This window comes from Cupressus sempervirens, chromosome 7 (assembly GCF_028749045.1).
Source record: "Cupressus sempervirens isolate cs-2001-9-10 chromosome 7, ASM2874904v1, whole genome shotgun sequence".
Classification (NCBI taxonomy): Eukaryota; Viridiplantae; Streptophyta; class Pinopsida; order Cupressales; family Cupressaceae; genus Cupressus; species Cupressus sempervirens.
The window spans coordinates 771,153,242-771,168,060 of NC_143124.1; the positions used below are offsets into that span (position 1 = coordinate 771,153,242).

At 37.2% G+C, this 14,819-nt stretch overlaps 1 protein-coding gene across 2 annotated transcripts in view; it reads left to right on the forward strand.

Annotated features, from left to right (window-relative positions):
- Positions 1-14,819, forward strand: part of LOC149549596 (calmodulin-binding transcription activator 3-like) — an 80,843-nt gene that overhangs the window by 25,076 nt on the left and 40,948 nt on the right. For both annotated transcript variants that reach the window (XM_089792920.1, XM_089792919.1), the window contains exon 4: positions 12,107-12,222. In XM_089792920.1, the coding sequence (XP_089649046.1) occupies positions 12,107-12,222 (116 nt within the window). The remainder of the gene's footprint in view (positions 1-12,106; positions 12,223-14,819) is intronic.

Below are 14,819 nucleotides of genomic sequence, written 5' to 3' on the forward strand. Positions count from 1 at the left end.
GTATGTACTATGTTGAATGTTTAATGGGCTTGGATCATGTTGCAGTTGCAACTTTGCTATGTACAAGTATTTGGTATGTTAGACTGAAACATCATTTCGAACAATAACTCCTACACTTGATAAGCCCAAATTATGATTTGATGCACCATCAAAATTAATCTTTATCCATTCCTTTTCGTGGAGTTGTTATTTTGCTTCTGCTCTTGATTTAAATGTCCCCTTGACTCTACTCACTTGTCTTGCTTGTTTTGAATCTAATTCCCGGCCATCTTCTCTGCATTTTTGATCCCATCCAGTGAAGGGGACTTGATCAAGTCTAGTTGTAGTTGAGCTTTTCACTTCATTTGCAAAATTAATTCTTCGCTTAGTTCTCTCAATAGCTTCTGCCCTTGGGAAATTCGTCTATTCCATTACCCACCTTGATCGAGTAATGGCCACTCTTCACTGCACACCATATTATGATCTTCTTTATTGCATATATTTACTAGTCTCCCTTTAAGAGTGGATTGTAGAAGTTCTTTTTGAGTCCGATTTAACCCACTATCCTGCAAGGGCTTCCAATTCCATTCTCAACCACCTACACTTTGTCTTTGTTCCTACATATCAGCCACTTTATCACCGCATCTCTCAGTTAACAACACTTGCATCATGTAGGTCTGCACAGTCTTTTAAAGTAGGTAAGTGACATCATGAGTCTTCCCAAAACTTAGCCTGTAAACCATTTCCAATCTGCCATGATATATGATTGGTGATCAGGAAACAACAATCTAGAATAAAGCTCCATATTTCCAAACCTTTGGGTAGGTTTCTATTAGTTTTTCCCACCACTTAGGTCTCATTGTAGGAACTCCTTCCAAATTACTTTGGTTATCATGTTTTGGCTACTTGGTGCCATATCAATTAGATACTTATCCAAGTTCTGATGAAAAAATATTTTGGTATCGGTTTTGGTACTTGTGTGGTAGATTCCACATGTTTAGCATTATTGGAGTCGCTCCCCCACTCCCCTTTAGGTGTAGTTAATGGAAGCTAGATGCCTAAATCATTAGCCTGCAGTGGCTAAACTTCAATACTTCTGATGCTATATGAGAGCTGAAAAGTCCCATCTTCTTCCTCCATCTCCACATCCACATCCTCATTGAGTGTCAAGTGTTCAATGTCCACATCAATCAACTTGTAGGCTTTAGTTTGGTTCTTTTGGCATTTGGTGTGATGTCCCCAGAGTGGGCCCCTAACGGAAGGTGACGTAGGTCTGTTCGTGCAGTTTGTCGCTACTACGTGTCCGCGGTCCTCGCTAGCGAGGCTGCCCTGGGGTTGCCCCCTTAACGCGGGGAGGTGCCATTTACTAACAGTCCGGGCTTTTGGTGCAATGGTTACTAACTTGGTATCAGAGCCGGAGGTCGAGACCTGTGGAGCGTGGTGGGCTGTGACATCCCCAGAGTGGGCTCCTAACGGAAGGTGACGTAGGTCTGTCCGTGCAGTTTGTCGCTACCACGTGTCTGGGGTCCTCGCTAGTGAGGCTGCCCTGGGGTTGCCCCCTTAATGTGAGGAGGTGCCATTTACTAACAGTCCGGGCTTTTGGTGCAACGGTTACTAACTCTTGTAATGTCCCTATTTTTGGAGGAGTTAATTAATAACTTAATAAAGTGATATATTTTATAAAGTCATTAAATAAAACAATCTTCTAGAGGTTGCTGAAAGAAGCGGAGAAAAAGATTAAAAAGGAGGCCGACCTATTGAGGAAAAAAGAATAAATAGGCATTAAGGGCTCATTGCCTATCATCGAGATTTATTATTGATTTTTGCTTATGTGCGATGTGGAGCTTAGGGTTTCTACAAGTAGTCACAATTGGCCATTGAGAACGAAAACTCTCAATTGGTATGCAATTTTGAGGGTGTGAAAGATCACTTGAATTATTGCAGTGGTGGGAAGGATATTTCAGTTCTTTCACTTGTGCTCAATTGCTGGTTTGGAGTTTTAGTTGGAGTTGCACTTTCATCATATCATCTTCAGCATTCAGTCTCCACCATTTGATCAATCTAGGTTCTTCATTTCAATCTGTAGTTGCAACAAGTTCTCAATTGTATACAGCCAGTTAGGGTTTCTTTGTAATGTGCCATGTCATAATGTTTTGGTGCTGAAAATTGCCATATCATTTGTAAAAACATTTGGTTTTCATTGAATGAATACATTGGCACTATTATTTCTTTTATTCAGCAATATACTTTTAGCAGTGTATTAAATTTAGGGTTTTTTTTTAGTGGCCTGTTGGTAAGGGTCATTACAGTGGTATCAGAGCAGTTTCCTGCCAACCTGATAGGGTTACCCAGCCACCATTTAATTTAGTTTACAAAAGAATCAACATAACTGAGAATATGACTGAGAGACATTCTCAAAGCCCATCCAGAAGTGTGCGAGATGATGAGACTTTACAGCAATAGGAGAGGTTGCTACAGTCAATAGAGGCAAGTACACAGGCAATGATGGTTATGATGCAACATTTGATTGGGAAAAATAGGAGAAATAATCATAATAATGACCAGGATGACAGGGGCATAGTAGGATCACAACAATGGACACGGTCTGGAACAGCTGATAGACCCACACGTCCTACATTTAGAGAAGAAACTCCAACACGCACACATAATGCTATGGTAACAGATATTGTAGATGAACTCTGACAAGCGAGGAATGAGTGGGATTCATTACCAGAATATGTATAGGATGGATGGACATTTGACAGGTACCTGAACTATAGAGCTACCAGGCAGAAGCAAGTAGATAAACACAGTGAGTTGCAACAGGTCACCAACAAGTTGGTATTACCCACATTTGATGGTAGTGGAAAAATGACTGCTTGTGCTTGGATTCATAAGGTGGATACTTTCCTATCTCTGAAGACTATGACAGAATTTGAAGCACTCAAGTATGCCACTTTACACTTAGATGGGGCAGCACATGATTGGTGGACACATGGCATGATCACATTGCAATACAATCAGGTAACCACTTATCAGAAGTTTGTGGATAGATTGATAGAAAGGTTTGATTAAAAAAATCTTGAAGTTTATTTCTGGGAGTTAGCCCAGTTGAGATAGTTAGGAGGCTTAGAACAATTTATCAACGACTTCTAGAAGCTTGTAGTGATGGTGCCTGACATTTCAGAAAGGAGGCTAGTCATTTTATTCACAGAGGGATTAATTGAACCACTCAAGGGGTGGGTAAAGGCCTTTGATACTCCTACATTACAGGAAGCCATGAAGAAAGCCCGCAGTATGGAACTTGTAGCTCCAGCAAATCGGTTTAGTTCAAAGGGTTCTTCATCATTTAGAGATAACAAAGGGGAATTCAGCAAGGGTAAAGAGAAGGTTAGTGACTCAAAAGGCAAGCTAGCTACACCTTGGGATAAGGAAACACTTAATGACCTGCGTAGGAAAAAGCTATGCTTCTTTTGCAAAGCTCCCTATGAGTTTGGTCATGATTGTCCTATGAGGCCTAAGGGGAAGGCTAACCGAGTGATGTGGGCTTATTACGAGGGTTCAGATTCAGACAGCTTAGAGCACCATGATGAGGATCCGGATGAGGTAGAGGGTGAACAAGAGGTAGATAGTGCTGAGAAAAAGAGGCTCCAGAGATACATTTACAGGAGGCACGTCTATCTAGTATTCAAAGATAGGGATCTTTCAGATTTCGGGGAGTCTTGGCAGGACAAAAGGTTATTAATCTATTGGATACAGGTGCTACGCGTAATTTCATTGATGCACAATTTGTGGAGAGGTGTGGACTCATTACTAAGGAGTTCGAGGGATTGAGAGTTAAGGTAGCCGATAGATATAGTCTTTGTTGTGATAGGATGGTGTGAGATCTACCTTTGCGCCTGAACAACTATGAGTTTAAGGCGGACTATCATGTGGTCAACATGGGTGACATGGACATAGTACTTGGGATGCAATGGCTACATTCTTTGAAGGAGGTTACCTTGAGATTGGAGGATATGGAGATACGATTCGTGGTGGATGGTAGGACTCATGTGCTGAAGGCTATCCGTAATGATGATGTCAGGACTATCTCATTTAGGCGGTTGGAGAGATTAGCCAAGCATAATAATATAGAGTGGGCGACAATATGCGCCTTGATGCCTACCCAGGGGGAGCAACATAAGACTGAATATCATCTAGATATTTAGAAATTGAGAATCAAGTATGGGAAGGTATTCAGTGAGATTCCACCAGGCAGGCCACCAGACAGAGGTATTGAGCACATTATTGAGTTGGAGGAAGGTGCGAAGCCTGTCATGATCACACTATACCAGCACCCAAAACGACTCAAAGATGAGATCGAGAGGACCATCAAGGAGTTGTTAGCGATGGGACACATCAGACCAAGTAAGTCACCTTTTGCATCTTTTGTTGTTTTGGTAAAAAAGAAGGATGGAACTCTACGAATGTGTATTGATTACAGGGTGTTGAATAAGAGAACTATAAAGAACAAGTATCCCATCCCACACATTGATGAGCTTGTAGACGAATTGCATCGGGCTTGTTATTTCACAAAAATTGATTTGAGATCAGGCTATCACCAGATCAGAGTTCGAGAGCAAGATATTGAAAAAATTGCTTTCAGATGTCATTATGGGCATTTCGAGTTTGTAGTCATGCCTTTTGGTTTGACTAACGCACCTGCCACTTTTCAGTCCACTATGAACAAGGTCTTCCACCATCAGTTGAGGAAATTTGTGCTAGTGTTCTTTGATGATATTTTGATCTATAGCAGGACATGGCAGGAACATTTAGAGCACTTGGAGACAATACTGAGCATTTTACAGAGTGAGTCCTTGTATGCCAAGGAGTCCAAATGTGATTTGGGGATGACAGAATTGTTGTATCTTGGACACATCATTAGTACAGAAGGAGTGCGAATGGATCCTGAAAAGATTCGCGCTATTGTTGATTGGCCACCACCAGAGAACCTTACACAGTTAAGAGGGTTCCTTGGTCTATGTGGATTCTATCGCAGGTTTGTTAGTGGCTACTCACGACATGCAGCGCCCAGACAGATTTGTTGAAGAAAGGGGCATTTGTGTGGACTCGGGAGGCACAGGAGTGTTTTATGTGGTTCAAGGAAATAATGACTACATGCCCAGTATTAGCATTGCCTGATTTCACGAAGCCATTTGAGCTTCAATGTGATGCTTCTGGAGAGGGAGTTGGTGCTGTACTCATGCAGGACAAGCATCCTATAGCTTATGAGAGCAGGAAACTCAGAGGGCCTGAGAGATCATTCAGCATATATGATAAGGAGATGTTGGCCATCATGCATGCCTTGGCCAAATTTAGACAGTATCTCGTGGGCAGCAAATTTTGTATTAAAATTGATCATAATAGTTTGAGGCACTTTTTGGGACAGTGGGACCTGAATGATCGTCAGCAGAAGTGGGTGAGTAAGTTGCATGCATATGATTTTGATATCATATATGTTAAGGGGACACAAAATATTGTTGCAGATGCTTTATCCTGTAGGCCACACCTCACTTCTATGATTTAGATATCAGAGGATTGGTGACACTTGATTGTAGCAGAATATGCCAAAGACACGTGGGCCTCTGCTATAGTGGAGGGAACAACAATCGAGACCAGATACACTCTCATAGATGATTTGATCATTTATAAGAACAGGATTTACTTAGTCCCAGGATCAAAAGTGAAGCAGTTGATTTTGAGAGCATTCCATAATTCACCTACAGCAGGCCATCCTGGGTATTTCAAGACTTACAGGTTAGTACGGGAACGGTTCACTTGGAAGGGACTTAAGGCTGATGTTTTGTAGTGTGTGCGAGAGTGTCATGTTTGCCAGCAGAACAAACAAGAGCTCACTTATCCAATAGGGCTCCTACAGCCACTTCCTATTCCTGACAGGAATTGAGAGTGCATCTCTATGGATTTTATTACGTGTTTGCCCAGGGCCCAGGGGCACGATTGTATTTATGTGGTGGTGGATAGGCTAACAAAATATGCTCACTTCTTCCCTATCGCTACTACATACTCAGCAACACAGGTGGCAGAGGTTTTCTTTAGGGAGGTTTTTAGATTACATGGTTTGCCTCAGAGCATTGTGAGTGACAAGGACAGCCGCTTCATGAGTCACTTTTGGCAGGAGATATTTCAGTTGTGTGGCACTGAGCTTACACCTAGCACCAGTTATCACCCATAGATCGATGGTCAAACGGAGACTGCAAACAAATGGGTGGAAGGGTATTTGAGGAATTATGTGGTAGATCAACAACGAGCTTGGGTCAGATGGATATATCTCTGTGAGTATTGTTACAATACTACATATCATATGACTATACAAATGACACCCTTCATGGCACTTTATGGTTATGAGGCACCTAGTTTCTTAGATTTGTTGTTGGGAGACAGTCGAGTAACCCGTGCAGGTGAACTATTATAGGAAAGTAAGGATATAGTTGCTACTCTCAGAGACAACATTGCTAGAGCTCAGAACCAGCAAAAGCAGTATGCAGACAAGAAGAGGACTGAGCGTAGTTTTGAGGTAAATGATATGGTTTACCTCATGTTGCAGCCATATAAGCAGTCCAGAGAAACTCAAGCCACGCTATTATGGACCATTCAGGATCATCAAATGAGTTGGTGAGGTGGCTTATGATTTGGAGCTTCCCACAGACAGTAGAGTGCACAATGTATTTCATGTATCACGCCTCAAAAAGGCGTTGGGTCAGAATGTTATGCCTTCTGCAGTATTACCTCCCTTGGATGATGAGGGGAAACTGATCTTAGTGCCAGAATCCATTCTGGATAGTAGAGAGAAGCAACTTTGTAGGAGAGTAATTAGAGAGTATTTGGTTAAGTGGAAAGATTTACCTGTTGAAGATGCTACTTGGGAGGGAGAAGTGATGGTGCAGCATCCAGCATTAAGATTGCTTGAGGCTAAGCAATTTTAGGAGGGGCGGACCTGTAATGTCCCTATTTTTGGAGGAGTTAATTATTAACTTAATAAAGTGATATATTTTATAAAGTCATTAAATAAAACAATCTTCTAGAGGTTGCTGGAAGAAGCGAAGAAAAAAATTAAAAAGGAGGCCGACCTATCGACGAAAAAAGAATAAATAGGCATTGAGGGCTCATTGCCTATCATCGAGATTTATTATTGATTTTTGCTTATGTGTGATGTGGAGCCTAGGGTTTTTGCAAGTAGTCACAATTGGCCATTGAGAACGAAAACTCTCAATTGGTACGCAATTTTGAGGGTGTGAAAGATCACTTGAATTATTGCAGTGGTGGGAAGGATATTTCAGTTCTTTCACTTGTGCTCAATTGCTGGTTTGGAGTTTTAATTGGAGTTGCACTTTCATCATATCATCTTCAGCATTCAGTCTCCACCATTTGATCAATCCAGGTTCTTCATTTCAATCTGTAGTTGCAACAAGTTCTCAATTTTATACAGCTAGTTAGGTTTTCTCTGTAATGTGCCATGTCATAATGTTTTGGTGCGGAAAATTGCCATATCATTTGTAAAAACATTTGGTTTTCATTGAATGAATACATTGGCACTATTATTTCTTTTATTCAGCAATATACTTTTAGCAGTGTATTAAATTTAGGGTTTTTTTAGTGGCCTGTTGGTAAGGTCATTAAATAAAACAATCTTCTAGAGGTTGCTGGAAGAAGCGGAGAAAAAAATTAAAAAGGAGGCCGACCTATCGAGGAAAAAAGAATAAATAGGCATTGAGGGCTCATTGCCTATCATTGAGATTTATTATTGATTTTTGCTTATGTGCGTTGTGGAGCCTAGGGTTTTTGCAAGTAGTCTCAATTGGCCATTGAGAACGAAAACTCTCAATTGGTACGCAATTTTGAGGGTGTGAAAGATCACCTGAATTGTTGCAGCTGTGGGAAGGATATTTCAGTCCTTTCACTTGTGCTTAATTGCTGGTTTGGAGTTTCAAGTGGAGTTGCACTTTCACCATATCATCTTCAGCAACCAGTCTCCAGTATCTGATCAATCCAAGTTCTTCATTTCAGTTTGTAGTTGTAATAAGTTTTCAATTGTATACAACCAGTTAGGGTTGTCGGTAATGTGCCATGTCATAATGTTTCAGTGCTGAAAATGGTCATATCATTTGTAAAAACATTTGGTTTTCATTGAATGAGTACATTGGCACTATTATTTCCTTATTTCAGCAATATATTTCAGCAGTGTATTAAATATAGGGTTTTGTTTAGTGGCCTATTGGAAAGGGTCATTACATTTGGAATCCAAACTTTGGAGTAGAGCTAGAAACCTTAAGGTGGCTCACTTTTGGTTTGCCTAGAGTAGGCTTCTGTTGGGTTCTTCTTCTTCGTTGCCTATGTCAAAGACATGCTGAGAAGATACATTGCTTGCAATGTAAATTGCGTTTATTCAGAATGTTTTAGGAACACTTTGGTTCCCCAACGTGCATTGGGCCATATTCGTAATTGAACAACTCCTCCTCTCAACTTTTCCATTTGGTTAAGGGGTATAGCTTTTTGTCAATTGTTGTTTCCTACCTTGTTAGCACAAAAGTGACCTATTATATAGCCCTAATATTTATGTTTGCACATTCCAGCTAATTTTCTACTAATGACTTGAACTTATAAAATTCTTTCTGATTGTGCTTTTAGGAAAAACAAGCACATTTTTCTACCATAATTTACTATAAACATGAGAAAATACTTGGCACTAGTGATTGATGTCATATTCATTTATCTAAATACTTTTTCATGAACTAGTTGCGGGACCCTATTTGCTCTCCAAACTTGTCCCTTGAAAATGGATTTTTGTGTTGCTTCCCTTCTTGGCAAGCTCTGCAAACACACTTTATCCATCACTGGATACCAAGTAAACCTTCAATCACATTCTCTCAAATCACTTAAGAGAGATAAGAAAGGTTGATGATAGAATATTGACAGGGGGTGAAATATTTGTAGCCAATATTTGAACCTCTCCAATGTCAACAAGTTAATAGAAATTCCGTATCAACAAGCCGATACAGATAACGATCTTCTATGGCAAGTGCAATTTCTTGGACTCTTTGCAAAAAATATGACATGTGTTTATTGAAAATGGTCTGCAACTTGGGGTAGTGTTGCGCCATTGGACTTCTTGAGAGCAGATTGAAATATAGTATTTGTTGAGGAAAATAAGAGGTTTCCTTCCAAAGTTTATCCGAACATACTAGGCGAACTAATCATTCTTGTGCATATTATGTCTAGATGTACCACACAAAACACTTGATCTTCTAGTTGTTTGGCCATACAGGCATAGAAGGCTAATTCTTTTTGCAATGCTTCTTCATGTGATGGAGTATAGAAATGATAATCTACTGATATTCAAGGAGTTATTACAAAGATGACAAAGACCTTAAATACGGAAATACAAAGACCATGTTTCTAAAAGAAACAATCATTAATTGAGAATTAAAATAGAAATATACTAAACTTTAACTGAAATAGAAATATACTAAACTAATTGTCTAGATACATTAAGTGACCAAATACATTGACTTAAATGCCCATTATGAGTTAACTAATACAATATATTTCTAATACCCTTAACGGCCAAATTATTTGGAAGACTGAATCTATAGGTCACTTGACCACAAATGCATAGAAGGCTACCTCGTCATCAGAACACTATGTGACATGATGCTATTGTTGAGACTTTCCCTGCTGTTGGATTGGAGATGATCAAGATTACCATAATCCTTCCAATAAGGTGTTGGGTAACAAAGATATCACTCCTTTAAAATGCTTTGGAAGAAATGACAGTTTTTCAAAAAATTGTCGGAACACTTTTGACAACAATAGAAAGCCATGATCTTGTGAAAAAAATAAGCAAAATCTTAATTTTTAGGGAAAATTTGACGAGACCCACAATATTTTTCTAAAAAATTGGCAAAGAAAACCAGATAAACTATGAAAATGAAAGCCACATTGTTTTTGGAAAAATTCAGCAAAAACCCTTGTAGAGAACAGTTTTTGTGGAAAAAACAAAGTAAAACCCAAAAAAGAAATAGAAAGTATATATTTTTTTTGAAAAAAAATTGAGAAAGCCTATTGTAATTTTTGCGGAGAAATAAAATCAGAAAATTCATCATGAATGATCTTTTGTTGAAAAATGGAGAAGACCCATCATGCTTGTTTTTCCAAACCCATCATGTTTTTTGTGGAAAAAAATCAGAAAATCCACCATGATTTTTTGCGGGAAAAAATCAGAAAAACCATCATGAATGATTTTTTGTGGAAAAGGAATCAGCAAATCCTCCATCCATAGTTTTATTTGGGAAAACAATCAGAGAACCCTTGATGATTTTTTGTAGAAAAATATCTTAAAACCCTCCCTCCTTGAGCAAACATGAAAACCATTGAACGTGGTAAACAAAACCTCAAAAGATTAAAGAAAAACCAAAAAAAAACCGCTGTTCTGAGACATAAAGCCCTTGAGCTAGGTAGAAAAACCTTCAAAGTCTGTAGAGATATGCGATTTAAATCAGCAAAGAAACTGTTGATAATTTTTAGGATTCTACCTGATTTTCGTTAAAAAAATGTTGAAAAGTTCTGGAATTTAATTGTAGGAATGGAACTACGAAAACTAACCTATGGGCTCTGATTCTCTGAAATGATAATTGATTGATATCCAATGATTTAATACAAAGGAGACAGACACTCCTCAATTAAGGTGATACAAAGACGATTCTAAAATAAATAATTGTTAACTGAGAATTGAAATAGGAATATGCTAAACTATCTAACTGACTTGATGCATTAAATGACTAGAGACATTAGATGACTTAAATGACCATTACGAGGTGAGTAAATAGAATACTATTTTAATAAGTTTAACACAATTATGCCATTTGACAGTCTTCAGATTCTTCGAAGTATCTTTGTTCTTTCCGTAACCTTTCTTTTGAGGCCAGTTGCCTTTGCCATTATCCTTGGCTGCAATGACCTGTTTCACACTTGGTGAATCACTACTGCTACCAAAATGCTTCCAAATTTGGGGAAAATGTCAAAATTGATTTAGTAAATGTTGTCGTTTGATCTAGAAAGTAGCCAAAAGCCTTGGTATCTTCAGACGTGACAACACAAACCTGTGATGTGAAGGAGAAAACCTTTTGAAGAAGTTTCAAATTTTGTTGTAAAAGAGAGAATAAACCAAATGGCATCAATCTTCAACAAACCCTCGATTTAAAGAAAAAATGGTCAAATAACTTCATAATCCATTGTGTGACCTTGGATTTGAAAAAAGCACAAAAGACCTTATAAAAAGCTGCACATTTGCAAAGAACTGAGCTGCAAATTTTGTAGCAAATATATGTCCTTAGTAGCTTCTAGAAAAATCTCTCCAAGTTGTCCTAGAATCCTACTCTTCTTCTTCTAGTTCCTTGTCACTCCTCTTTCACTTGCACTCACTCAACCCATCTCTTTTCACCTAGCTGTTGGAAAAAATTAGAAAACTAAATGTGAGAAAAAGAGAGGATTTGAGGGGGTTTTGCAAGGCATAGAGGGTGTGAATGGGCCCCACTTCAAATTAGGGTTTGAAGTCTAGGGATGGAAGGCTTGTAGATGTTCTTGACATGCTCAAGGAATGTTTGTGCGTCTTCAAGAAGTCCTAGATATGTTTGGAAGTCTTGGATGTCTTGGTTGCAGTGGCAGAATGGTGGGGGGATGCCTCGTCCCTATCCCCGTGTCTTAGAGACATTCCTGTCTCGGAAAGACAAGGCCCAGGGGTATGTGAAATGTTATTCAACTTGATTGCTTATTTACTTTGGGCAAAAATCAGGTATTCCCAATTAGGGAATATTAAATTTAATGTTGAAAAAGTATTATATTTCAATGAGATGTTGGCATGTTCATCCTGCTGATTTTTATGCAGTTTTACATGCATATTGGGTGGAATGTTTTTTTTCCCTTTTATTTCCATATCAAGGCTAAATCAGAATTTCAGTTGACCGTTTCAATTGAATTGTTTCTTATTATCCTTTTGTTCTATTGCTTTCATTAAAAAAAGTGAGATGGCATATTCAATTACATATGGTAATTAATTTGTTTATCATACTAGGTGGATCACTGTTTCTGTTTGATCGAAAAGCATTACGCTATTTTCGTAAAGATGGCCTTAACTGGCGGAAGAAAAAAGATGGCAAAACAGTAAGGGAAGCTCATGAAAGATTGAAAGTAAGTGAAATCTCAAGGGGCATTAAAAAATTATTTTTGGTGATTACAGGCTTGAAATGTTTTTTATTCCAATGGTTTCACAGTAAAATAAATAATATATAAATCTTTCCTAGTGACCTTACACAGTTCACATCAATTTATTTTAATGTGTTTTGTAACTTCGGGGTTGTGGTTTATGCAATTTAAGTTTGATTGTGGTTTCTTTCTATCATAGACTGATGCTCAGTTATTACCAGTTTTGTAGTATTTACTTTGAAATCTACCCACATTGCTTCCATTTTTTGTTATTTGTCTAAAGAGTGTTCTTATCAAACTGTTTTCTTGATTCATGATTTCTGTACAATTGGAAGATCATATTATATAAAAATTAAGCCTAGCCATAAGTTGCGCTATGGTCATTTATTTATGTTCTCAATTTGACAGTAGGCACAATCACCAAAATCCTCGTTCAGGATGGCCAAAACATCTTTTCAATAAATAGGACTTGTCGTTGGCTATGACATATTTTTCGTCAAGAACAATCTCATCAAAATTGTTTGGTTAATCATATTTAACACTACCTGATATTATGAACAATGAGCTCATGGATTATTATTAAGTGCTAGAAATTTGAATTTACTGAACATGATCTAGATAAAATCACAAACTGGAAAGTTAGATTATTTATTATCATTGAAAATCAATGAACATATTTTAAAGTTTAGTGGTATTTGATCTTTTTAACCTAGAGCTTTCATAAGGTGAAGATGAATGTTGTGGTGGATGGAGACCAAATCATTCATATGCTTTTTGCTAGTGGTGTTTTTCTCAGAGGGTATATGTTGGAATGCACTCCAAGAATGCTTGCAAGCAAAATTGTATGTTTAACTTAGACTCTTGCATTACCATCCATCATACAGATTTGGTATTTTGCTAAAGGAGTTCTACCTTTAGTCACATAGTTAACTTTTAATAATAAAATAATTTATTTCAAAATTTCAAAAATAAAAAAGGCTCTAGATGAAGTATGGTTGCAACTCATTAGTTTAAAATTTAAAATTGGTTGCTGCTTATTATTTTAAAATTTACCATCCAGTTTTATTGTCTTTGTTGACTCTATTATACATATGTAGGAATAGTAGCCATTTGACTTCCTAGTTCATGGCCAAACTCTGCAATGATGCTTGATATTGTGCATTAGAAGAAATTGTGCTATGGTCTTGAATAGGCTCTTTGTCACCGTTGCAACTTTCTTGAATGATGAGTTCAAGTTATATCGATCAGAATCTACTCAGCAATACATTTGGGGTTCCTGCGTGGCATTATTAGTCTTCCAAACTGGCATGTATTCTTACAATTCTACTTTTTGGACACTGCTGCCTCACAAATTTTTTCCCCATCATCAATCTCATCACTCTAACCAAGGGCATTGCAATTTGCACAATATCATTTGTATTCATTCAAAATGACACGACAAAAGCTAGGTGTACAATGGGAATGCCATCCATGTGATCGACAAAGTTACAATTAACTAAATCCAATGGAACACATTTTGTTTCATGGATATTTTTTGCTCTTTTAAATTCTTAGTGCAAGATGTTGAGAAATTTAGCCTCATAGTGAATTGAAGACAATTCCATATGTAATATATGTTAATATATATATATATATATGTGTGTGTGTGTGTGTGTGTGTGTGTTGATATCCTTAAATATTCCATTCTAGGAATATCACATTGAGATGATATATCTCCATATGCTTGAGAGCATAATGTGTTCCATAACAAATCCTCCCTAACTAAGGGGGAGTGTTAAGATTATAGCTACAGTCGGATTGATTTATTTGTATACAATGTTGACATAATATATCTTATATATAATATTATAAATATATTATATTATATATAATATTATAAATATATTATATTATATATAATATATAATACATAAGTTATATTGTATTGTTAATATATATTAACTAATAAGGATTAATCATAGAGACATGTCTCCTACTCTTATATTTATAAGAGATTGGGATCTGCATTTGGAACATACCAATAACCATGGCAGTGTAATTACATTTGCAGAAACCGATCTTAGATACTTCAACATGGTATTAGAGCCAAACTGCAAGTGTAAGAAAGCAATCAAAGACATGGTATTATACACAGCGATAGCTTATTAGGTAAGAAAATGATTTAAAAGATATAGAAGGAACGAAAACAAATACGGAGAGCATCAAATACATAAAAAAATTTCAGATATTCATTTGTTAGTATTTTGCATGGAATCCATCATATAGATCATAGAATCTTAATATTGGGGTTCAATTGATATTTTCATTTCATCGAAAGTGACAAACACGACAAGTTTTAATAAATTTTTATTAAATTCATTGACAAACCACATGACATATTCGTTAGAGATTGTGATTGTTGAGAGTGAAATTGCTGCTGGTTATGTTTGACATTAATGTTTTGTCATTGCTGTTAACATAACTGTTTATTAGGCATAGTATTTGTTATTGTTCAGTTTAGAGATTGGTTTGGTGGTGACATAGTATGTTGACATAATATATCATATATATAATATTATAAATATATTATATTATATATATTA